A 26776-nucleotide genomic window follows, 5' to 3' on the forward strand; every position below is an offset into this window, starting at 1 on the left:
ACACACACACACACACACACACAGCTCCCAGTTTCTTTCCAGGCTGGGAAGTCTGGTATGAAGGAGCTGTTATGTTCCATTTCCTGTGGAAGCTGTAGCCTCCACAGAAGAAGGAATGTGCTGTCTCCATACAAGCAATCCCACAGTGTGTACCTCTTTATAGAGGGCCCTCATTCCATTATGAGGTCCGTGCCTCTCAAGGACTGCACCTAGGAGTCTGGCACTGGTAGCTCATACCTGTAATGCTGGCTATTCAGGTGCCTAACGTCTTACAAATCATGGTTTGAGACCAAGTCCAGGCAGAAATGTCTAAGAGACTCAATCTCCCACTAGCCAGCAGAAAGCCAAGCTGAAGGCATAGCTCAAGTGGTATAGTGCCAGTTAAATAAGTAAACCTAGCAAGCTTGAGGTCCTGAGTTCAAACCAGTAGTCTTGGGGAAAAAAAAAGGCCTCCTTGCCAAACACCTCCTAATACCATCCCTTAGCTGTTCTTTGTGTCTCACTTAGCAGAAGGTTGGTGGCAGAGCTGAAAGAAACAAAGGTTGAAAGGTCTATCTCGTTCTGCCACAGAGACTTCATAGCCAAATGACTGTGGGAGAAACACACAGACTATGGCTACAAAGGGGGATGTGTATTTGAGGTGCTGCCAGTGAAAAAAAGAATGGAGACTTTCTCTTGTAATAAGAGCTTTGCATGCTGACAACAGAATTAGCTGGAGTTCAGGATAGAAGGTGGATGGGATTTTCAAGTCTATTCTACACTCCTCCACAACATAGATTTATATCCTAGATTGCTCTATTTTTCTCAATGAATCCCTGAGAACCACCAGGAACAAGCACACAGGGGAGGACAGTCTGGCTGGAAAGATGATGATTTCCTCAGTCTGTTACCTAGTCATTACTGGACCAGAGGAAGGGAATCTGCCTGGCCTCTAATGGCTCTTAGTCTTGGCTTGGCTTGCTGTATATCCAACCTCTCACTCAGGGAGAAATATTAAAGCCAGACTATTGTAACTGTCTTTTAAAGAGAGATGTATTTGTTTATTGGATTGAAACCCCTTTGTACAAGTGAAGATCAAAAAATAATAAAAAAAAAGCTTAGAACATAATAAATAAAAAAAGGTGTGCATTGCCCTAACCTGCCACTTACAAATTAGGGAAAGGTGGCCTTACTCATTTATTTTTATTCAAGGGACTCACTGCCTCAGCAAAATTCACCTGTACTGTTTGAACAAGAACACGCACAATTAAATACCTACATTAACTGGAAAAGCTTCATTACCTAGAACCAATTTGGTCTAATTAAAAAGTAAATCAAATTTGTTAGGAAAAATAATTGTCACTAGGTATAATAAGCTTATTTTAATTTAGAACCTAAGGAAAGGTACAAGTGCCAGGAGAGGCAGGAGTATTAAGAGGAGGTTGTATTTTGTTTTTTGTTTTGTTGTTTTTTTAGACACACAGTGAGTCTGAAACAAGACGGAATTGCAGTGGGCACTGTGAAGACTAGTATCAATGTTCTTCATTGAGTCTGTGATCTATACTCTGAAGTCAGCATCAAAGTAACATTCATAGGTGGTCTAAGAGTATTCATCATGATTTGGTTGGTACAGAACATGGTACCAGGAAGGAGATCAAAGGATTTATATAATAATCACATTCCCAAGTACTGTTCTAATTTTACTACCGGCTTGGAGTCTAGCACAGGGGATGACACTGCCTCCTGAAAGCAGAAATGCTTTTCTTTTTTTTGGGGGGAGGGGAATGATAGAGTCCAGTATCAGAAGTAGCTGTGTATAAATGGTTGCTCCTCTTTCTCCTCTTCTGATCTCTCTCTCTCTCCCTCCCCCCACTTCCTTTTTGGTTGGTTCTAAGGTTTAAACATAGGGCCTTCTCCATGCTAGGCAGGTACACTACCACTGGAACCTCTAGTCTGGTTTTTATACTAGTTACTTGGAAATGGAGCTTTGTGGACTTTTCTGCCTTGGGCTGACTTTGAACCACAATGCACTGGCTCTTAACCTCCTGAACAATTAGGATTACAGGCATGAGCCACTGGTGTCCAATATAGTCTTATACTCCACCCCTCCTCCTTCCACACCACCCTGCCCTCCCGAGTTAGTCTCTGACTTCAATCCTCCTTCTTATATTTCCCACATAGCGTAGCTGAGCACACAGGGCATGCACCTTCATGCTCAGCTACTTCAATCTTTTTCTTCCCCGTCTACCACATGAAATAGGGCTTTCTCCACTCACACAGGGACACTGAGAATTAGAAGCCCAATGCTCAGGAGAAACTGAACACATCAAATGAGTAGGGTAGCACCAGCACAGTTTAGGCACGGAACCAATGGTTCTAATTAGATTCCCTCCCAGCAGGACCACACAGGGTTGCAGCTCTGAAAGCAGAACACTAGGAGACATTGGGCAAACCTATTTAGCTTATCAATCTCCCCCTGTTCCCTTCTAATTCTCTATCAGCCACTGTAGAAACAGAAGCAAGACCTTTGCTCCAAGGCTCGACTGGATCCTGGTGTGTTTATTTACCAGGATCTGTGCCCATAGTCCTCAGGTGGATGACCTCAGATATGTCTGAGGGACCAGCTGTGAGGACAGAATTCAGGAATGTGAAAGCCACTACAAGAACACAGGCACATGGCCACACATGAATAGGGTGTGTGGTGGTTCAGACAGCATAAAGACCTGCATCTCCAGGCTCCTACGGAAGCAAGTCAGACCAGCTGCAAAGAAAGAGGCCCTGAGGACCACTTAGTTGGCCAGATGACTCATTTGGGGGAACAAGGGAATGAGTGACAGAAGCTACTCAAAGCAATTTCAGATGCAAGGTCATTGCATGCACATCATAGGACAGCTCAGTTTGGAAAGGCTCCTGGGATTAACCCAATGATGGGATATTTTCCCCCATTTCCCTTTCTAACTTATCAGTTTATCATGTTGGCCAGGCATTGTTTACCAACAGAGAAAAGTAGTTTTAAAGAACTAAGCTGGTCTCAGTGAATTTCCACTAAGCTGAAAGTAGGGTCCAGGGTCACACAAGCCTTGCTATTATCTTTTCCACAACACACTGGGCCCAAGGTATAGAGGTCAGACTCAGTGCATCTCACGTGGACATATCCTGCCAACAACATTCATGTTCTGTCCCCCTCCCACTTGTGCATTCACCTCCAGATCCCTCCTAAACTCTACCAGTTTCAATCTAGGTGACAACATGCCACTGATCACAGTGAGCCTCTGGATGAAATTTTCTTTTGGCCCATCCAAAAGACAAGGTGGACATTGATTTGTGTGTGTGTGTGTGTGTGTGCACGCACACACACACACACACACACACACACACACACACACACACACACACACACACGCCAGTCCTGGGGCTTGAACTCAGGGTCTTGGCATTGTTCCTGAGCTTCTTTTGCCCCAGGCTAGCACTCTACCACTTGAGCTACAGTTCTATTTCCAGCTTTTTCTGTTTATGTGGTACTGAGGATTGAACCCAGAGCTCATGCATGCTAGGCAAGTATTCTACCACTAAGTCACATTCCCAGCTCCCAGTTTTCTTTTTAAGGAATGAATATTATCTGGGGAAATGAATATATAGATATTTCAGACTAGTCTAGATCCAAACAAAGAAAGCTGCCAGGCAAGAATAGGTGGATAGTGGCCAGGCTGTCCTGTGGAAGAGAAAACATGAGATCCAGGCTCTGTGAGGCTCAGTGAGCTTTCTCTTGACACCTTAAGAGCCCAGGGCCAGAAAAAGAAAATAGTCCTATTACTTTACAAAAGATAACCAAAGGACAAATGGGAGAAAGGGATATGACATGTTCATGCCACACTTTCAAAGCAGCGAAGAGCTCAGAAGATTCTAATAAAGATGGTGAGATGGGCATATTTATGCTCTATTGTTGGTATATAATATGCTCTACTGAAATCCTATGCAATTGGAGGTAACAGGGTCTGGCCTAGAATGGGCAAATGCTTCCACGTGCAGAAAGGAAGCTCTTCCAAGTGCCCAGACATCTCCAATAGGCTACATAACAACTGCAGGATCCAACAGACTGTCTGATGAAAAGGAAATCATTCACTGATGGAACTTATAACTGATTTTCTTAGTGAAGTCACTTTGTTAAATTTCTAGGTCTCCTGCTTTCTTCACAGTACACAAATGTGGTCCCATATCCAAATGTCAGCTACAAGCTGGCATTCTCTCATGACATTCTCTGAGTACCTTGCTCAAAAACAAACAGGTAAAAAGACCAGGAGAGAAGAAACAGAAATCGGAACAGAAGGTTATTTACTCTAAAAATCCAGGCTTGTGTTTATGTTCCACATGAGGTCCAAATTGTATCTGGGCTTGAAATCCACCAAACTCACAGGCTTTCTCGAAGGAGACAGGATGGGAACCATTTAGGATGTCATCTCGAGCCTGAAACATAGCAGGAAGGAAAGGTATCAAGAAAGTACCTGGGAAAGGCTAGGGGACTGCTCTCTGCGGGTTAGAGAACAATGACAGAATGATACACAGCAAAGTCAAGGCCAAAGGAAGACAAATTCTTACCTAAAGTAGTCAATACCTGTAAAACATTAAAAGTGTGTTGATTATCAAAAGTAAAGCCTAGCTGGGCATGATGGCTCATGGCTATACCCTTAGCTACTCAGGAGGCTAAGAAGCAGAGGACTGAGTTTTAAAGTAAGCCTGGGCAGACAAGTCCATGTGTTTTCTTCTCCTAAATAACCAGTAAAAAGCAGGGCTAGAGGCATGGCTCAAGTGGTACAGTGCCAGCCATAAACAAACAAAATGAGAAAGTTTAAAAAAAAAAAGTGGCTGGGAATTTGGCCTAATGGTAGAGTGCTTGCCTAGCACACAGGTTTGATTCCTCAGTATCACAAACATAGAAAAGCCAAAAGGTAGCTCCAGTAGTAGAACACCAAACTTGAGGAAATCCCCAGGACAGTGCTCAGGCTCTGAGTTCAAGCCCCAGGACTGGAAGAAAAAAAAAAAGTAAAATTTGCTGATGATCGAGGAAGCAGAAGTAATAACAACAACAAAAAAATAGAAGCAGGAAATCTATGTGGAATGATGAGATTCATACAGGCTCAGTTAGAAACATAATTTACTTTTTATGAGCCTAATAACAAAAAACTAAAACCATCCTTGTCATTTACCATGCAAAGGCAAAGCCCAATGCAATACAAGGAGAGAAAGACAGACACACACTGATACACAGAGACAGGAATGCAATACTAAAGACAATTAAGGGAAGGGCTACCCAGGCCCAGATTGGGATGTTCACAGGATCCAAAGTCCTAGTTCTGATCCTTCCCTGTGGCTCTTACTTAATACTTTTTGGTCTAGTTTGCCTTGCTAGTTACAAGACCTAGATCACCCATAGACAGACTCAGTTATTACTCTGGGCCTTCACAACGTTCTTCCCACTGTCCTGATGCTTCCCTTTCTTTGCAATCTTGCTTTGAAATTAAGGTTTGGTGAATAGAAGCCTTCTCAGAACTTCAGGGCCAAATGGTCTATATTACCTCTGCTACTGACCACAAGAACAGCTACAGAAAATATATAAGTAATTATAAAACATTGAAGGGATCTCCTGATCTATAATGTTTCAAGAACTGAATTGTTTCATTTCAAATACAGTAGAGGACATGGCTGTAGTTTGCTGGTTCTGAAGCCTGAACTCAGTGCCTTCCTGTTTTGCTCATCTTTACTGTTCAGTTGGCAGTTGGTATTCTACCATTTGATCTACACTTCCAGCCCAGCTTTTTTGCTGGTAATTTTGGAAATGGAGTCCCACAAATTTATTTTTTGCCAGTCCTGGGCTTGAGCTCAGGGCCTGAGCACTGTCCTTGGACTTTCTCAAGACTAGAGCTCTACTTCTTGAGCCTCAGCACCACTTGTGGCTTTTTTCTATGTATGTGGTACGGAGCAATCGAACCCAGGTCTTTGTGCATGCTAGGCAAGCACTCTACCCCTAGGCCAAACTCCATCAAAGCTGGCATGGGATCTTCTAGATCTCAGACTTCTAAATAGCTAGGATTTCAGGTGTAAGCCTGTCTTTCCACATTGTTTCCACTGGCAGACAAATATATAAGTGGGAGGAGAGGGAAGGGCATGAAGGAAGAAAGGTGGTATGAGAGAAAGTGGAAGAAATATGAAAATTTTCTTAAAACCAAAGGAACCAGTGGACTGGGTAGGAAACTTTTTTTCCCCTGCCAATCGCCACTTGGATATTTATACCATCATTCATGACCCTATATTTGCTGACTTGTGCCTAAAAAAAAAAAAGAAAGAAAAAGGCTCCTAAAATCATTGAATTTTGAGTCCTACCTGTGGTTGCTTTGCCAGATCAAATATTTCTTTTTTTTTTTTTTTTTTTTGCCAGTCCTAGGCTTGAGCTCAGGGCCTGAGCACTGTCCTTGGACTTTCTCAAGGCTAGAGCTCTACCCCTTGAGCCTCAGCACCACTTCCGGCTTTTTTCTATGTATGTGGTACCCAGGAATCAAACCCAGGTCTCCATGCATGCTAGGCAAGCACTTTAACCACTAGGCCAAACTCCCGGCCCAGATCAAATATTTCTTAGGCCTGTTTTCCATGATGGTTTCTTCCCCCAATAATGTAAATCCCTTATCTACAAACTAGAAAATTGCAACTGAGATGTGGTAAATGACCTGTATGAGTTGAAGCAATTCATTCATGGTGAAGACTTAAAAGGTTATTGAGAGGATAGTTTTGCATTAATGGAAATTACTGACTTTTTCTGCCCGGGTGGCCTTTGTACTCTAAGATACAGGTTAATAAATCCCTAGTGCATTTGAAATGATAAGTCAGTTAAATGAATACAAGTGTTTTTCAGTGCCAGATGGAGGAAGACAGTGCTGCCACCAGCTTCCAGCTTGGGAAGCCAAAGAAAGGCCCCCTCTGCACAGCCAGCAGTGCCTGTCCAACAAACTTCACCTCTCCTACCTCCTACCACAATCACCATGGAAATGTATGGGGAGGCTCTGAGCTGTATCCCTGGATGGGATGCTGTTAAATGTTATGAGAGCCAGAGCCAGGCAATTTGCTACCGCCCTCCAGGAGTGTCCCCAAATTCATCAGCCTATTGTCTGAATAGTAGATAACCTACCTGGACATAAAGCAAATTCAACTGCACCGGGTCTCTGGAGTCCACATTCTGATCAGAGTAAAAAAACTTGCGTCTTAGTAGCAATGTTTCATTTTCATCCACTCCTTGTTCTCGGAAGGTTCGGCTGTGATCCAGCCAATTCACTGCAGCACAAAGTGTACCAAAGAAAACCATGTTTATTTGCCCCTCTTCACTGAAAGGGATTCAGCAAAGCAACAACATGACACCATTGAAGACGTCAACAAGGGAAGGATGTCAGCAAATGTCCATTAGAACTGAGCCTGATAATTTGCAAGGAACTTCCACAGCTACCATATGAACTGACCAGAAGAAGAGAAAGGAGAGAGAAAAATCCCCAATCATCCCCAAAGTTACTTAAAGTACTATAAATAATGTATAATATTTCCCTCCCTGGGAATAAGTGGGATAAATAAATTAGTGCTTTGTCCAAGGAAAAGAAACCCAGTTAGAATTTCCTTTCAAATCATGAGTAAATACTTCACTCTCATTAAGTGAAGTATTTTACAGTCACTGAGTGTTTCTGACCCCAAGTGGGGAAGCGAGGAAGGGGTCTGAGGAGAGATAGAACACCAAGAGGCATTCCCTAACTCCTATGAGCCAGCCTGAATCTCAGTGGTTCAATAAAATCCTGTGTACACAGCAATGGGTCATTCTCTCTCTGTCTCTCTGTCTCTCTCTGTCTCTCTGTCTCTCTCTCTCACACACACACACACACACACACACACACACACACACACACACTTTCCCCATACCACTCTCCTCCATTAACACCTGTGTTGTTATGAGTAGTATTTATGACCACCTTCATTAAATGCTGAGAAACTATGAGACACAGAAAGTGTCTGTGGGGCCTCATGACCCACAGTACCTGTTACAGCACTGTGAACACACTCGGGAATGTTTTGGGTTCTTGTATATTAGTAGGCTCTTAGAGAGAAGTTTGTAATTGGATCTCTAATGAGGCTGAGAGAAGGAACCGGAGGAAATGAAATGACAGCTCAACCAAAAGATCAATATTGTGATGATGAAATCATCCTAGTTCATTGGTCAGAAGCAGGGGGTGTGGGGATGGGAGGTTGGGAGGGATGGCCTATGTGAGAGCTGGATAATGAATTAGGATCCTTTTGGTGAAGGAAGGGCAGCAAGGTTCACACAACTTGGGCTATGTGTGTATGCTGCAACAAGTTAAAGCTGCTTCTTCATCTATTAACTTGTGTTGGCCGTGAAAAGATGGCTTTCCTATGATAAAGTTATGTCACTACTATTAACCATAAAGCAAATAATGGACCTTAGGCAATGGTTGTTGATGGCTATTAATATCTGCACAAAAAAAGAACAGAAAAAAACCCAAAACAACAACCAGAAAGAACTTCCTTACTGAATGAAGGAGTCTTCATTAACACACACACACACACACACACACACACACACACACACACACACACACACACACACACATATATATATATATAACAGGATATATATACCTAATAGGATACCCTCCTTCCATCCTGTTCTCCCTTTCTCCATTTTTCTCTTCCTTGCCTTGCCTTGGCTTATCTCCCCCCCCCCTTTCTGTTCCCCCATTCTCTCTCCTACTCCTAGTAGAACTTTGCACATGGAAGTTAAGTACTCTACCATAGCCACAACCCTTACCCTTAACCATCTTGTTTCTTCACATATAAATTGGGGGAAAAAAGCCAGAAAAAAAAACAAACAACAACAACAAGAAAAAAGCAACAAGAAATGGAGGATGCCACTTAGTTAAAATAGCTACGCAGCATGACACCCAACCTTGTTTGGATTGCAATTTGGCCTATTAAAATCACTTAGAAATTTATCTAGAAATATAGAAAATGTGAATACAACCTATCTATTTGCTATTAAAGGATTATTAAAAATATACTCTATAGACATAATGTTATATTATATAGACTGATGTAAATCTATGACAGGCAAACCTTAATTTTAATTATGTTCTAAAGTCTACGTGCCAGTAATTGTAAAGAATCCCTTCTTGAATACTTGTTTGTTAAACATGACTTTCGAAATATGATGTAAAAAAATCAATGTTAATAAAATCTTTTTAAAAAATTAAGAGGTGAAATGGTAGTAGTCTTTAAAAATTTTTCTTTATGTCTTTAATCTCTAAGTGAAACAAACATTTGATTAAAAAAAAAAAAAGAAGGAAAACAAACAAAAAGACCCAACAACACCAAGTATAGTGGCAAGCCAGTGTCAGAGTTGGGGTGCAGTGCAGGACCAGCTCCTTCCCCAGACACTCACAGTCATCATCAGTATGCAGCTTGGCCTTCAACTTCTCCATCTTTCTCTCATCTCGTAACAATGTCCTGTCTTTTTTGAGTGTACCTGTCCCTTCCTCCTTCTTTTCTTCAACCGTTTCTTGGATTAAAGAGTATTCTTCATAATTCGTTATTCCTGACAACAGAAACTAGGTTTTAATTTCAAATGAACAACTCCTTCCATTGTGGATCTAGGACACAGGAAGTTTGGGTGGGTGGGTGGGGGTGGAGTGGGAGTTGTGTGCCATATAACCTTGGCTCAAATGAAAGATCTCAGACATTTATATCACATTCAAAATATCCTATGTGATTCCTGGCATCAAATCCAGGGCCTTGTGCATGCTAGGCAAGTGTTTTACTACTGAGCTATACCTTAGTTTCCCCATTAATTTTTTCTGGGGGAGGGATACTGGTACTGGGGCTTGAGTTCAGATCTTACGCACTGTCTCCTAGTTTTGTCACTCAAGGCTGGAGTCACATCTCCACTTTTGGCATTTTGGTGATCAGCTGGAGATAAGAGTCTCATAGACTTTGCTGCCTGGACTGATTTTAAAGCAGGATCCTCAGATCTTAGCCTCCTGAGTAGCTAGGATTACAGTTGTGGACCCCAGCTTCCATTAATTTTTGAGAAAGAACAAAGTAGATGCCAGGCAAGGGCAGTGAGTGATGTCAGACAAAATAAACTCTCTTTCCAGAAAAGAAAACTAAGCTAGGTAAGGTTGAGCTTTCCAGAGATTTGAAGGGTCTCATGTAGAAGGAGGCAAAGATGGCATCAGAAGGCAGAGAAGGAAAAAAAAAATCTAATGGTCGATCACAAAGGCTGTCAGCATGGGCACTCAATGGGATGCAATGATGTTGGCTAATCAATGCTGATGGCAACAGGGGCAGGGATGCTGATTTATATAATAAAAAAATTGTAACTTTTTTTTTTTTGCCAGTCTTGGGTCTTGAACTCAGGGCCTAGACACTATTCTTGAGCTTTCTCAAGGCTAGAGCTCTATCACTTGAGCCACAGAATGATTTCTGGCTTTTTTCTATGTATGTGGTATTGAGGAATCGAACCCAGGTCTTTATTCATGCTAGGCAAGCCCTCTATCACTAGGCCAAACTCCTGGCCCTTGTTCTTGTTTCTTGAAAGGGAAAGGAAAACTTAAGTGCAAATGTTTATATAACCAGTCTAGTCACAATGTCCACTCCCCACCAGTGAATGGCTTAGAAAATAATCAGGAAAATGGATATACTTTTTGGGGGTGGGGCAGAACTCAGCATGCTAGGACTCAGATAGATACTACTTGGGAGTGTATGGCATGGAAAAACAAAGTAGTCAGAGGAAGTCCTGGGAGCACTCACCTATTCTGCTACAAATAGTGACCAGGAGCTCCCCAACAGTCTTGGAGTCATCCACCATCACTGTCTTCACAGACCCATCCAGCATCCGGATTTTCTGAGGTCTCTGTTTCTTCTTGTATTCCAAAATATCCTACAGCACAAGTGTCACACACACACACACACGTTCATAATGAGTGAGAATTTGACTACAAACTCAGACACTTGTCTTCAAGAAAACAATGCTGATTTTCTCATTATTCTAAAACTTCATTTCCCAAGTTTTCATGGAAGGGTGTGTGTAGGGGGGAGGGTATTATTATTAGGATGGATATAAAACTTTCTTTAAATATTATAATAGTTCAGAAAGATTCCTCAAAAATCTGGTAGTAAAATTCACTCTGAGAAAGAATACTTGAGAGTTCATAATGACTAAAAACTATGCTCCGTGAAGTTAGAATGCCAGTTTGTTCTACTCAAAGCCCAGGGTGGAATTGTGCTAATAAGAAGAGAAGGGGACATCTTATTACCTTCAACGTGCCTCTCAAGCCATCTTTTTTTTTTAGTGTGTATGTGCTGGTACCAGAGTTTGAACGTTGGGCCTCATGCTTGCAAAGTTGATGCTGTACCACTTGTGTCATAACTCCACTTCTAGCTTTTCAAAGGTTATTGAAGATTCAAGTCTCATAGGCTTAACTGCCTGGGCTGGTTTTAAACTTTGATAATCAGATATCAGCCAGCCACTGCTGGCATCTGGCTCTGGCTTTTATGTCATCTGATAAGCACATTTTATTATGCATCTATAGAATGAAAAATTTTCATTTTCAAAATGTTTACTAAAATACATTTATTATTCATATAGTTTTTATATAATTAGAGACCTAGAAATATTCCCCTAATTCTTTTTTTTTGCCTGTATTGATGCTTGAACTCAGAGCCTGGCTATCTCTGAGCTTCTTTTGCTCAAGGCTACTGTACTACCACTTTAGTCACAGGGCCACTTATATCTGTCTTTCTTTTGTTGCTTTTTTGGAGACAAGAGTCTCATGAACTTTCCTGTCTGGGCTGGCTTTGAATCGTGACCCTCAGATTTCAGCCTTATGAGTAGATGAGATGGCATGAACCACCAGTCACAGTTGGAGTGGTTTCCATAGTAAAGGTTGAGATTAAACAGATCATAAGTTTGTGGTGTCTTTTAAAAACATCAGATCATGCTGAGTGCTTGTGTCTCATGCCTGTAATCCTAGCAACTCAGGAGGATGAGATCTGAGGATTGCAGTTTGAAGCTAGCCCAGGCAGGAAAGTCTATGAGACTTATTTCCATTAAACTACTCAAAAAAAAAAAAAAAAGAAAAGAAAAGAAAAAAAGAAAAAAAATACAGAAGTGACATTGTGGCTCAAACGAGAGAACACTACCATAAACTAAAAATCTCAAGGGCAGCACCTAGACTGTGATTTCAATCAAGCCCCAGGACTGATACACAAAAAAAATAAAAAGAAAAGAAAAGAGAAAAAAATTAGATTGCATTTTAAAACTATACTCATGGAAGAAAAAAATGAATACAATTTTTTTCTTCTTCATGGAACACTGGCCACTCTGATTGGTCTACACCATGTAGTGTACAAAAACCCCACTATCTTGTAGGTGAAGTGGAAGAGAAAGTCGAACAAATAGTTCTTAACTCATTACCTGGCCTCACTTAACATCCAATGACTGTTTTTATTGACATTACTATGATTGGGAGCTATTCAACTCACATCTCCAATTAAGTTTCCACTTTAAATATGAACTGTTGATGCCATCTGGCTGTGTTCACCTTTACAATTTGATTTAACTTAAGAGTTAACACTTCCTGTCACCAGCCCCAGGGACATGGCCTATTCTACCTGCGCACATTCTCTTACTTAACCTCACATCTGCCAAGTCTACCAATGATGTGTGATACTGTGCCTAAGTGTCTCAGTCCTTCGATGGAATTTGGAGAACTTGGGTCCTCTCATCTTCTCTCCTCCTGGAGAGGTTCACAAAGCTCATCACACAGCAATTTAGTAGTTGCCCCCATAGGAAGACTGCACTGACAACAGCCTTGAGGCAAGGTCTAGGGATAAGGCAGTGAAAAAAAAAAATATAATGAAGACCAAATACCTACCCCATTCCGTAACATGTAATAATCCAGTGTTCTGCCAGCTTCCAGCCAGATTCCTTTCCTGGGGTCTTCATCAGAGAGGAACAGCCCATAATCAGAAGCTGGAAGATCAATGGAGAGAAAAAGGGGAGGAAAAAATGACAAAGGTATGACAAGTCCCAGATCCATTTGAGCATGTAAATCACAGCCAACACACAATCAGCCAACACACAAAAGCAGAAAGGAGCAACACCCACAAATGAGATCGTGCATCTGAGGTTTACAGAATCACCAGAAATAAAGCAGTACAGATTGCTTTCTTACTATATCTGATGTGGTTCTCTGGCCCTTCTATTCTATCCATCCATGGGTATTTGTGGACAAAGCAAGGCAGTGACCACCTAAGTCCCAGGTCATATGGGCATAGGGGGCATTCAGGATGATAATATGGTATAAAGAAGACTGGTATGCTGGGCAGCCCGTGTTTGGAAGAATATAGCTGTGACCCACCTTGTCCAGTTTGTGCCTCAGGTACTCGCTCTCGAATGACTCGACAAGCATCATACACAGCCGTAGACGGTTCGAACTGCATAGTCTTTACCACATTGCAGTGGCGCACGCAAATCTTTAAGGACAGGGCCACCATTTTCCTAGATGGCCTGAAGGTTCTCACTCAGAATATCTAGGAAACACAAAGAGATAAGCACTGACTCTCACAATCATGGTTTGTCTTGAGAGGAAAATGCCAGAGTTGCAAACCAACTTTGAAAATCTTATCTACCCTTTAGGTTGTCTGCTGTACAGTTCCAGTAACTGTGGCTTTCTTTTATCCTGAGTGAGATTTGTCCATGAGAACATATAACTATTTTGCATTTGTAATATGTGCCTCCACAAAAAGCAACAGTATTCATGAAAAATCAACCCTGATCTAATGAACTTGCTATATAGCCCATAGTCACTACAATGACAAGATGGCTTGACAGGGCAGAAGGCTTCCAAATATTTGACAAATTATTCCTTGCAGTGTCAATGGCTTTTAAAGTCATTCAGAGAGCTTCACCACCCCTCTTTTCACAGGCCCACTAAAATTAAACTCCAGAGCTAAATGGAGTTCTGCAAATCACTCTTTGGGTTTGTCTCTGGGGCGGAATCCAAATCTCAGTACCACCAAAGACATGAAGACAGACAGACACACATACACTCGTCCATACCAGGGTTTCCTGAGCCTTTGCCATTTCTGAGCATGGGCTGCTAAGTCAGTGGAGACAAGCATGGAATGTCATGTTGTCATGGATGCTGTTTATGGGATGTAGCAGAGATGATGAGCAGGTTAATTCTTTCTGTTCTCTAGGAAAAGTATCCATGTGTCACTATCCCAGACTGAAAATGGGGCCCCTTGAAGGGAAAAAAATAATTCTCTTCTAGCCATGTGGACTGATGCCCCTCTGAAAGGGAAGACAGAACCATGGTGTGGGCTCAATAGCCAAAGGCAGCAGTAGGATGAATGCTTGCTGGAGGAAGGAGATATAGGAGGGAACAAGGAGCAAGGCCAAAACAGAGATCAGGATAGAGAGAAGCAAGGGCCCAGCCAGACACTGGGGTGTAGAATGTATGAGGACAACAGTAGAGAAGCTCAGAGTTGGCAAGCAGCTGGCCAGGAAGAGCAGCAGAGAAAGCAAAGTATGATGAAAAACTATCTGAGTCAACCATGCAGGTACAGATATGGGCTGAGTTTCTTTAGGATGTGTTCTACGGAGGGACAGAGAACCAACTTAGCCAGGAGTGGTGAGAAAGCCCTCTGAGACTGTTAGGAAGAGCGAGAGATGAACCTTGTAAAAGGAGTTCTAGAAAAAGCACCCTAAATCTGGGAGAGGAGCAGCAGCAAAGGAGGAAGGGAGGGACCAGAATAGAGAGGTGGCAACTGCAGATGTGAGAGAGCCCCACCCTGGTGGATAGTCAGGCAGGGTGAGGGGTGATGTGATAATTGACTACAGCAATTTGAGGAAAAAGGGCTTAGTGGAGGGTGGGGCCAGAGCATGGATGGGGGTTCAGAGTAGAGATGGAGGAGACAGGCAGGCTTGACAGGTACACTTTCCACTGAGCAAGCCTGCTGAGAATAGATGAGGCTTTGGGTTTTATGTGTTTAGAAGCTGTCCAAAAGTATGTCACATATTGCAGTGAACTCCACCAATGCATCGTCCAGGAACCTGGTGCCAGTGACACTCACCTACAATCCTAGCTATGTAGGAGGCTGAGATTGGGAGGATCATGAGTTGAGACCAGCCTGAACAGAAAAATTCCTGAGACCCATTCTCAATGAATTGCTGGCATGGTGACACATATCTGTTATCCTAGCTAGTATGTGGGATAGGCTACTCATACTCGGGAGGTGCTGGACAGGGAGTGAGACCCTATTTCAAAAGTACCCAGCACAAAAGAGGTCTAGAGGTATGACTCAGTAGTAGAAGCATCTGCCTAGCAAGGGTAAGGCCCTGCATTAAAAAAAGAAAAAAGTCACCTACACAGATAAGGCTCATTTTGTTTTTTTTTCTGTTTTTAAAAATTGTATTTTATTGTCAGGGTAATATATAGAAGGATTATAGTTACATTCATCAGGTAGTGGGTACATTACTTCTCGAACATTGATACCCCTTCTTATTACGTTCCCAAGACAGTCCACTAGCAGTTTGTTGTCCTTTCTTATCACAGACAGTCTCCACTATGGACCTAGTCCACATTGCTGCCCCTGGGTCTATTGGAGAGAAAAGGAGTAGGCAAATGTAGTTCATGTAAAAGGAACAGGAGTGGAAATCTGTGGTCTAAGCTCAATTTCAGGTTGGCTAATGCTTTGGAACAAGAGAGGGAGAGGGAGAAGGAGAAGGAGAAGGAGAAGGAGAAGGAGAAGGAGAAGGAGAGGGAGAGGGAGAGGGAGAGGGAGGGAGGGAGAGCGAGAGGGAGCGAGAGAGAGCGAGAGAGAGCGAGAGCGAGCGAGAGCGAGCGAGCGAGCGAGAGAGAGAGAGAGAGAGAGAGAGAGAGAGAGAGAGAGAGAGAGAGAGAGAGAGAGAGAGAGAGAGAGAGAGAGAGAGGGCGAGCAGAAATCCCTGGAACGTCCTGGAAGATAATGATAATCCATGCTTGGCTAATTGTTTCCTTTGGCTTCCTATGACTGTTGCTCCTTCTAACTTTTCACAGAATAGAAGTGATACTCTCAGTTCGAGGTAAATAATCAACAGAACAAAGTGAGATTTTTTTTTTTACTGTGCCCTAAGCAAGTTCTGCAAAATAACATCCATAGCATTATGTGGGTACATATAAAATTAATGGGAAAAATCCCCAACACCAAATCAGTCATTTTGCTGATCCAGAACAGCACCTTTTTCTTACCCTTGGCTACTGTGCTATTTTTCCCAAGCAAAAAACATTCCCAGGAAGACAAAAAATACACTTCATGCACATCAAGTATGTTATAATTCATAACTCATCTATAAAGATGAGGAGTTTTTCATTATCATCACACAAGGAGATCGCTCATGTGGTCAAACCCAGACGAGCTCTAAACCTGAAGTGCACTGATGATGAAATCTCCATCCCACAAAACCCGCAAGCCACTCACAATGAAAATGACATCCTGGCATAATGGACATGTGTTGGTATTAAGTATCCTGTTTTTGCCCTGTGGCAAAAACAGAAGGATTAAAGCATATGTAACCTAGAAATGTCAGCTGGAGATATGTACACATTTCAACACTTGTGAGAAATCTCACTATACATTCTGAGCTCAGACAACTGTCTTGACAACAATGCATGCTCGTCCACTGTGCTGTTTCCTGGGCAGCAGAGACTATGAGTGATTCTCGACTCCACTTCTGCCTGCATCCCCAGGCTTTTAATGATGCGAATTTGGCATTTAGGAGGAGATCAGATTTCCTTTTCTGCTTGGCTGCAAGAAAGCTCAGAGCCAAACTGGTATACAACTTCTTGCTGTGTTGTTATAGTTTAAATCCTGTCCCTACTTTTATAACCCTATTCTGATTTGCTCTGTTTTCTGAAACTCTCGATTGAATGGATGCTTTCACAGTGGGTTTTAAGTCCCCCCCTCCCTCCCTCCCCCCTGCTTTGTTAAAAATATCTAAACTCATGAAATTTTCTTTCTTTTCCTTCCTTCCTTCCTCCTCCTCCTCCTCCTCCTCCTCCTCCTCTTTCCTCTCTGTCTCTCTGTCTCTCTCTCTCTGTCTGTCTGTCTGTCTCTCTCTCTCTCTCTCTCTCTCTCTCTCTCTCTCTCTCTCTCTCTCTCTCTCTCTCTCTCTCTCTCTCTCTCTCTCTCTCTCTCTTTCTTTCCTGTCCTGGGGCTTGAACTCAGGGCCTGGGTGCAATGTCACTGAGCTTTTTGCTCAAGGCCAGCACTCTACCATTTTGAGCCACTATGTTACTTCCAGCTTGTTCTGGTTATGTGGTACTGAGGAATCCAACCTAGGGCTTCATGTATGCTAGGCCACTAAGCCACATTCCCAGCTCCCTCATTAAATGTTCATGGTTTTTCTGTTCACCATTTCCCCCTGACTATTATTTTTGCCCTTGTTGTATGTGTGAAGGTCACTTGGGTTCACACATCTAATTATCAATCTATGGGGGAAAATGAGACCATGGGACCAGGGGTGAAATTTAGGCATTCTCCTTTGAAAATAAATACCAATCAGTCCCAGGGAGCTTTAAATAGCTCAGGAAGTTGTTCAGGAACATCACAATCCATGAAGGGACAAACATGGAGGGACTCCAGCCAAGAAGTTCCATCATTGGTCAAACTGAGCAGTTGCCCCTCGCTCCAGCCCTACCTTACCAGCCATATCACCCTGAGCTGCTTACTTAGCTCCTTCTTTCCCAGGTTCCATCTCTATAAAATAGGAGTGAGTAAACTCTAGAACTACCTGTAAGGTTGCTACTAAGTGAGTTCACTATGCCAATGGCACATAGAAACTGTTAGGTAAGGGTCAGTTGTTTTCAGTCATGGGTGTTAGAAAATCCCTAGAAGAAGCATATTGTAGACAGTTGGCATGAAATGCAAATTATTTTATTCCCTTTATATATATTTTTTTCATTGTAATTAATAGAAGGGTTACATTATATTCACCAGATAGAAGGTGTTATTACTTCACAAACACTGATACCCTTTCTCATGTCTTGGTCCCCATTTCCCTCCCCCCACCCTCTTATCACCCCCCCTTTTTTTTAAACCTATAATGTGCTAGACACAATCACAGGCATTAGACAGAAAAGACAGACAAGATTTCTGTCTACATGGAGTTTACCTTCTAGTGAGCTTTTTATTTTCTACTCAGTCCCAGTGGTGTTTATTTTCATATCAAGATGTATACCATGCTTTTTTGAGATACTGGGCTATCTGAGGGGTGAAGGTGTGTGTGTGTGTGTGTGTGTGTGTGTGTGTGTGTGTGTGTGTGTGTGTGTAACAGCTAAGGGTTCTCTTTGGGATTATTCAGATCATCCCAACTTCAGGGCTCAAGAGGAAAAAAATACCCCCTCTAGGGGCAGGGCTGGCATCACAATTAGCTCCTTACCTACTGGCTTACAATCTATGTGAGGATGCAATCTACAGGAGGAATTATTGGAGCTTTGTCTAATCTCTTATAGAGTAGAGGGACTGTGTAGACCAGGCTAAACCACAGGGGTAGGTCTTGTCTTGATGGATTCTTGAGCCTCTACTCTAACCCACTGGAAAGCCCTGGCACTCAATTATGGATGACTCTCCTGCTCTCTTCTTTATGTCTATTCCCTGTCTACTCAGCCCCACTGATGATTGTATGTATCACATAACTAAATACCAACATAATATAGACACAATCTTTATCAGTGTTTACATTGCAGGTCCTAGTAAGCAATGTGACTGTGTTGAGGAAGGGGTTAATTTTTCTCTTCAGTTTTACCTGCTTCTCTGTAAGGGGGGAAGAGAGGCAGTTCCTCTTTTCTGAGATTTTTTAATCACGGTCATCAATATCACAGTCTTGTCATCTGTCTTGCCCTCCAGGACCCTTGGGGCTCAGCTGCATGGCTTACTCTAAATAGACTCCAGAAACTGAGCCTAAAACCCACAATGGGAAGTTAGGTCAAGTTAACACTACCTTGGGAGCCAGCTACTTTTTATCCATAAAGAAGTCAGGAAGGAAGAGAATAGTGAGCCTGAATTCATCTCCTTTCAAGGAGCTACATTTAACTAACTGTGTGGCATCATGGAATCAATTTGTCTCCTCAATGGACCCTCTCATCTCTTCCTACTTGGTGAGAGCCCCATTGTGAAGGGGGCCCATTGTGAAGGCTCTCTACTGAATAGACAGCCTCTCCTAGCCCCCAGAGTAGCTTGCAAGAGTTCTAAATTGTGAGCTCAGAGAGAACAGGTGACATCCACTTAGAAAAGCGCCATGACCACCAAGCTCCCCTCCACAACCAGAATGGGGAGACCAGACACAAGAGAACATACTCCCAACAAGAATCCCTCATTTAGGTTTCTCTCAAAGAGGCAAGAAGAGCCCAACATGAGTACTTGTCTAGAAGAAGCTGTCTTGAAAAGTTCAGCTGTCTAAAGAACATAGATGAAATGCATAACTAGGCAAACGGGTATGAACATAACAGGTTAAGTAAGACAATAAAAATTCCTAGCCGAGAGGTTGACCCTAAGCCATACAGAGGACTATCTTTGTGTATTCCCAATTCATCAGCAATAAGAAGTATGTACAACATGGTATCATCACCCACCTACTTCCAGCCTGTGAGAGCAGCCTCTGAATTTGAAGGCCCCAGGACAGTACTTAGTACTCAGTAGATGCTCAGGAAATATTTGTAGATTTAATATGTGATATGTAGTAAGATTTGGCTGGTCTTTTGCTGTTGTTTTGTTAATCATTAAGGATTAAGACTAAAATATGAGCAGAGGGTTAATGTCTACTGGACTGAACTTCGTTGTATCATCAACAATCAGTTCCAAAGACCACAGAAACTCAACCACATGGCTCACATGATGAACTTATCTCAGCAAACAACACACACACACACACACACACACACACACACACACACACACACACACACACACACAGACCCAAACCCACATCAGTAAGAAGAGCTCCCTGAGGGAAAGGATCATGTGTTACTCATGATAAACAATCTACCATGGAAAAGGGCTTAATAAATATTTATTGAATGTGTAAGTAGAGAGACAAGCCTGCATTTTCATCTATACTAAGAGAATAAGAGGGGGCCTACAGTATGGGATACAAAACTATGAGGTAAGACTACGGTAGTTTTCCATTTTCAGAAATTACAACCTTGACATTGAGGGTTTTTTCAAGGTCACAATGTCATAATGAAGCGTGCTATGCACATGGTGTATTAAACATTCCAAGCATCCTTCCAAAATGCTCTCTTGTTGCCAAGCAGCTGTTGGCATCAGCCTCCTTTAGGTCAGTATATCACAACTTTGTATAGCAAAAGAGATCTGTTCCTAGTTACACTTGGCTATAAAAGGGTATGTATATAATTGGCCCATCACTATCTACAATGGACTGTCTCAGAATCATTCTGGAAAATCTGAGAGCTGCCCTTTATTAAAGATAATGCCTGAACATGAGCAGATTCTGCAGAAGGAAGGGTTCGTCTCCTACTAAAGAATGCAGAACTCTAGCACAGCTGGAAAGCAGTGGCTGGATGATCAGCAGAAAGGAAGTAGAACAGATGCTTCTGTGTCCAGAGCTTCATAATTCTGTTTAAAGCTGATTTTTAATGCACACAGCATTTGGATCAGGTTCAAAGTGCTTAGCCCAAAGGATCAAGGCCTCCATCTGCCCACTTTCCAAGCCCATGTAAGAACACTCTACACCCCTAATGCCTATGTGTGTTCAGTCCCTGAACTATGGACTGCCTAGTTATTACCACCTGTGTGTCTGAAATGTGCCACAGTCTGGCCTGGTTCCTGTGTGTTATGCACCCTTCCGGCTAACTATCAGCTTTCTTTTTCATCAACTAGTTTCATCAGCATATAGCCAGCAAGGCTCTTTGTCTTCCCCAGGCTCTAAGGACAATCAGCTGTCATCTCCACTCCACCAGTGGCCCTGCTGGGCTAAGTCACCAGGGAAATAAGTGGACAATGCCATGGGACTTTCACATAGGCACTGTTGCTGGATGTGCTTAACAGGGTAGAAAGCATGAGATTTTTTTCTTTTTTCATCAGCCTTTTGCAGATAAAGTCAGAGGATCTGGGAAGATAAATGAATTCTCAGCCTGTGTATGGAATATACTGTCATCTTCTGTCAGACTACTCACAGCTCTTCGGCAATCTCACTATTCACCTGTGGTGGTCTAGACAGCTGAATAAATAAATCCTCCAGACATCCCAGCTCTCTTGGAATCTACCTGTTAGTCCATGTACTGTTTCTTCCTCATTATACACTACAGAAAGAAAGTGGCTCCAACTTGAATTTTGGGTTTGAATTCTCTTCTACCTTAATTCATGCAAATGGATGAAAAAAAAAAACTTAATTATATCCCCATATGTAATCTTGGTCCTTCTGAGCCTGGATTGGTGTTTTTCAGATGTACCCATTTCCCTGCAAACTACATAATTTCACTATTGTTTATGGTTGAATAATATACCATTTTCTTTGCCCACATATACATATACCACATTTTCTTTACCCACTAACCAGTCAAAAGGCATCTATGCTGCTTCTATAGCTTGGCTACTGTGAATAGTGTAGCAATGAACATAAGTATGCAGGTGCCTCTATTGTATCCTGATTTACATTCCTTTGGATAAGTACTAACTCATCTCAGATGCAGAGCTTTACAGAGAATATGTAATTCCTTGCTATATGTTTCTTTTTCTTTTCTAATAATCCATAGCAAATATCATACAAGTGAGTATGTACTTGGCACTGATTCTAAACCCTTTTTACATGTCAAGAGTATGGAATGTTCACCCTAAGCTTATGCTAAAGAGTTGAAGTCTCATTCAAGCAGAAACAAACTCACAACCAAACCCAGAATCAGCCACAACCAAATTCCAGTGATTGTGTAACCCCCGAAAAGGTTGTATTAACATGTGCTCTTTATAACTAGAGAAAATTCAAAGAAACAAAGCCTGTGTTAAGAGAGCAGCAAAATGGGAGAAATATTTATAACTGATGCTTTATTAATAATTGAACTGGCACTTGTTGCACTGCTGTGTGGCATGCACTTTGCTTAATGAGTCTGTAAGTAAGGTCCTGAATAGAGGGAGGCTATGCCTTATAACTAAGGGGCCACACAGGCTGGAAGCAAGGCTGATGAACATGTCTGCCTGAATTCAGACTTAAGTAACTGTGTATCCGGCATGATTTTTTTTTTTTTTTTTTGACAGCCCTGGGCTTGAGCTCAGGGCCTACGCACTGTTCTTGGACTTTCTCAAGGCTAGAGCTCTACCACTTGAGCCTCAGAACTACTTCTGGCTTTTTTTTTTTTTTTTTTGCCAGTCCTGGGCTTGAGCTCAGGGCCTGAGCACTGTCCTTGGACCTTCTCAAGGCTTAGCACTCTACCACTTGAGCCTCAGCACCACTTCCGGCCTTGTTCTATGTATGTGGTACCAAGGAATCGAACCCAGGTCTTCGTGCATGCTAGGCAAGCACTTTAACCACTAGGCCAAACTCCCGGCCCCATACTTCTGGCTATTTTTCTATGTATGTGGTACCAAGGAATCGAACCCGGGTCTTCGTGCATGCTAGGCAAGCACTCTACCACTAGGCCAAACTCCTGGCTCAATTATCTGGCATGTTTTTATGTGGTATAGATGATGTCCTCTATAGCATTTTGTATCGTGGGTATCCCTACTCCATTTCCATAATAGATATTTCCCACAGCACTGTAAACCTGGTAGAAATACTATGAATAGATACAGAAGACCATCAGACAAGGTTCCACAATTTACTTAGTTGTATTTTGGGTTTTTTGTATCGCTACCTCAGCTGTTCTCAATTTTTTGCTATATGCCTTTGGAAAAACTTGGAAGGAGGGAGAGGAGGAAATTGGGCTCTGGTGGAGGAGGTGAATTTTCTTGAAGTGGGTTGGGTACTTGTAAGGAAGTACCATAATAAAACTCCCTCATATTACAATTCATGTTAATTCAGAAATGAAATAATAAAAAGACAAATCATGGTCCCTATATTTCAAAAAGATTTTATTTACCTTACAGTGCATATATTGGTAATAGTCTATTTTCCATGTCTCAGTCATTGAGGAAATAACCACTCCCTCTATATTAGCCAGTTGTAACATAAGCCAAGTGAAAGGGCAGAATTCCTGCCAGTCTGTCTTCAGATGCTCAACGCCCTCTAATCTAGGAAGGACCTATCTGCCTGCCTATGCCTCCTGCTCTCACCAAGAAGGGTAGGTAGCCCCTCCTATAGCTGAGACTGGGTTCTGGATTGCTTACAGGGTCTCTACCCATGATCCTGACTGCCAAATTGGACAGGAGACACTAACCCTGGCAGACAGAGGTGAAGTCAAGATTGGGAAATAGGCAAAAGGGAAAGGAGAAACAGTGAGAACAGGAAGGAATGGAAAGCTATTAGACTCATAGGAAAGCTGGAAGGAAACTAAGCCTGATTAGATTTGAAAACAAGTCCAGGGCTGGGAATGTGGCTTAGTGATAGAATACTTGCCTAGCATTCATGAAGCCATGAACTACATAAATAGAACAAACCAGAAATGGTGCTGTGACTCAAGTGGTAAAGCTCTATCTTTGAGTATGGAGAGCCTTAGGGACAAAGCCTAGGCAGAGAGAGGGGGGGGGGGGGAGGGAGGGAGGGAGGAAGGGAGAGAGGGAGGGAGGGAGAACTAGTCTATTATATATGTATGCTGGCTAAGTATCTCAATGTCCCAGGGAAAAGAACTCCATTTATTAGAATTAAAAAAAAAAAACTTTCTTGAAGACTTCTTTTCAATTTATCTTTTGAAAGTTATCTACAAAATTCACTAGTGGGGGGGAAAAAATCTCCCACATCCCTACCCTATACATAACTCTCCAGTAAACCAGTCTCAACATACAGTAAAAAAGATATCTTGGGCCAGAAGCATAGCCTAGTGGTAAAGTGTTCTCCCAGCATGTACAAAGCCCTGGGTTCGAATCTTTGGTACCACATATACATAAAGTGTTCAAGGGCAGTGCCAAGGCCCTATGTTTGAGTCCCAGGGCTGGCCAAAAAAAAATCTCGGGGGGGGGGGAAATATATATATATATATATATTTATAGACACCATGGACTCTATCACCCCTGAAATGTTAAGCAGAGCTCTTGCTCCATTCTATATTGATTTAGTTACATGGTACCTAATAATCAGAAAGCAGCAATGTAACAGTGCTTCTCCAGTCACCAAGTTATGCACCAAATAAATGTAGACCAAATATACATACATATTCATTAAATTTCTTTATGATATATCCTCAGAGAGCACTAAGAGAAATAAGAAATCAATGTCAAAACAAGCTCTGCCTTGGAGCCTGGGAGGGAGGCTACTGAAGGTCCTCCTCTATATGAAAGCCATCCAGTCTGTGAAATCTTTCTCCACCTATTCTGGGATGTGTCCTCTAGGAACTAATGCTCACCATCTGACTGGGGGCAAATGGGAACAGGAGAAAGGCAATGGGATGTATTATAAAACAGGAGTTCCCAGGAGGGTCAAGTCCTCATTCAAAATCCTCGCTCGCACTTTTCAACGTTCCTTCCCTCTGGATTGGCTTCTTAGGATGACTTCTTAGGTGTGTACTTGTAAGTCTAAAGCCCTGCTTTCTTGATGTCTCTTCTGTTACCTAAAGTCTGGCTTCACCGAAAAAGCTGTACTTTTTCCAAGCATTAGCTCATAGTTTTTTTGTTTTGTTTTGCCAATTGTTGGGCTTGAACTGAGGGCCTGGGCATTGTCCTTGGGTATTGTCAAGACTAGACTAGTGCTCTACCATTTGAGCCACAGCACGCCTTCCAGCTTTTTCTGTGTATGTAGTACTGAGGAATCAAACCCAGGGCTTCATGCATGCTAAGTGAGCACTGTACTAGTAGGCCATGCTCCCAATCCCTGGCTCACAGTTTTAAAAGTTCCCATCCATGGTTAGTCATTCCCTTGCTTTTGGGCCTGTGTCAAAGCAGGACATTATAGTGGGTGCACATGGTAGAGGAGGAAGAGAGAGGGGTGAGGTCCCAACACTTCCTTCAAAAGGGACACATCCTCAGTGACCTAACTTCCTTCATACTAGGTCCTGCCCCCCTAAGAGTTCCATCACCCCATAATATACTACCAGCAGATGGCCAAGTTTTTAAGCACATGGAAAACACTGCTTTAAACCATAGCACCCAATGATAGCAACTTGAGGATGAGTAAGTATTGATTTATCATTGCCACATTTCCAGTTTTTCCAGTTATGTAAGAAGTTTCATTGTATCATCAACTAGGTCTGTCCTTCCATTCCTGCCCCCCCTTTCCCCCTCCCCCCCCCCCCCCCCCCCCCCCCCGCCAACCCCTGCCGACCGATAAAATTCTCAAGATTCTCTTCTCTTGGGTATATACCTAGGGATGGAACTGTTGGCTCTTAGGAAAGTTTTAAGGAATCTTTTGAGGAACTGCCAGACTGACTTTCCAAAACAGTCATGCCATTTATATTCATAATGGATGTGTGTGTAACTTTTCCATATTCTCTCAATATTTGTTATTACTTTTTTTTTTTTTTTGGCCAGTCATGGGGCTTTCCTCAAGGTTAGTGTTCTATCACATGAGCCACAGTACCACTTCCAGCACTAGACCAAACTCTGGCCCCTTTTACCTGTGTGTGTGTGGGGGGGAGGGTTTGTGGGTCGTGGGGCTTGAACTCTGGGCCTGGGCACTGTCCCTGAGCTCTTCCACTCAAGGCTACTGCCCTACCTCTGGGCCTGGGCATTTTCACTGAACTCTTCAGCTCAAGGCTACTGCCCTACCCCTGGAGCCTCAGCCCCACTTCCCTTTTCCTAGTGGTTAATTGGAGATAAGAGTCTCACAGTCTTTAAAGTGCATGGCTTTGAACCACCACCCTCAGATCTCAGCCTGAGATCTGAGTAGCTAGGATTACAGGAATGAGCCACCATGCCCAGCTTATTACCTGTCTTTTTAAACATAGCCACCCTATAGTTGAAGTAGCATCTCATTATGGTTTTTGATTTATAATTAATGATATTAACCCTTTTTACACATACTTATTGAGTATTTTTTGAAAAAAGTTATTCTAAACATCTGTCCATCTTAGAAATTGCATTATTTACATTTTTCTTTTGGGCCACCCAGAGTTAATTACCTATCTTAGATACACTCTATAAGATTTTCTCCTATTTTGGGGCCGGGAGTTTGGCCTAGTGGTTAAAGTGCTTGCCTAGCATGCATGAAGACCCGGGTTCGATTCCTTGGTACCACATACATAGAAAAAAGTCGGAAGTGGTGCTGAGGCTCAAGTGGTAGAGCTTTAGCCTTGAGAAAGTCCAAGGACAGTGCTCAGGCCCTGAGCTCAAGCCCAGGACTGGCAAAAAAAAAAAGATTTTCTCCTATTTGGCCAGATGTATTTTCACTTTTGTGTCCCAAAGTTGTGTTTTTTTTTTATTTAAAGTTTTGACACAATCCAACTTAGCTAATAACTTATTTTAGTTATAACTTATGCTTGTGTTTCTGACCACTGTCTACCCCAAAGACATAAAGATTTATGCCAGTGTTTCTGCCTAAGAATTTCATATTTTTAGCTCAAACAACATTTAGGTCTTTGACCCACCTATTTTGATATCATCCTCATTTATA

At 42.3% G+C, this 26776-nt stretch overlaps 1 protein-coding gene across 1 annotated transcript in view; it reads right to left on the reverse strand.

Moving 5' to 3' along the window:
• The window catches only part of Tln2 (talin 2), a 256404-nt gene that overhangs the window by 124125 nt on the left and 105503 nt on the right, over positions 1 to 26776 (reverse strand). Inside the window, exons 3-8 of the mRNA XM_090358263.1 lie at positions 13443 to 13614; positions 12957 to 13054; positions 10831 to 10960; positions 9464 to 9616; positions 7157 to 7299; positions 4316 to 4443 (exon numbers count right to left, since the gene is read on the reverse strand). Coding sequence (XP_090214389.1) covers positions 4316 to 4443; positions 7157 to 7299; positions 9464 to 9616; positions 10831 to 10960; positions 12957 to 13054; positions 13443 to 13578 — 788 coding nt within the window. The 5' untranslated portion in view covers positions 13579 to 13614. The remainder of the gene's footprint in view (positions 1 to 4315; positions 4444 to 7156; positions 7300 to 9463; positions 9617 to 10830; positions 10961 to 12956; positions 13055 to 13442; positions 13615 to 26776) is intronic.

The sequence above is a fragment of the Megascapheus bottae genome, chromosome 25 (genome assembly GCF_031878675.1).
Source record: "Megascapheus bottae isolate mThoBot1 chromosome 25, mThoBot2.hap1, whole genome shotgun sequence".
Classification (NCBI taxonomy): Eukaryota; Metazoa; Chordata; class Mammalia; order Rodentia; family Geomyidae; genus Megascapheus; species Megascapheus bottae.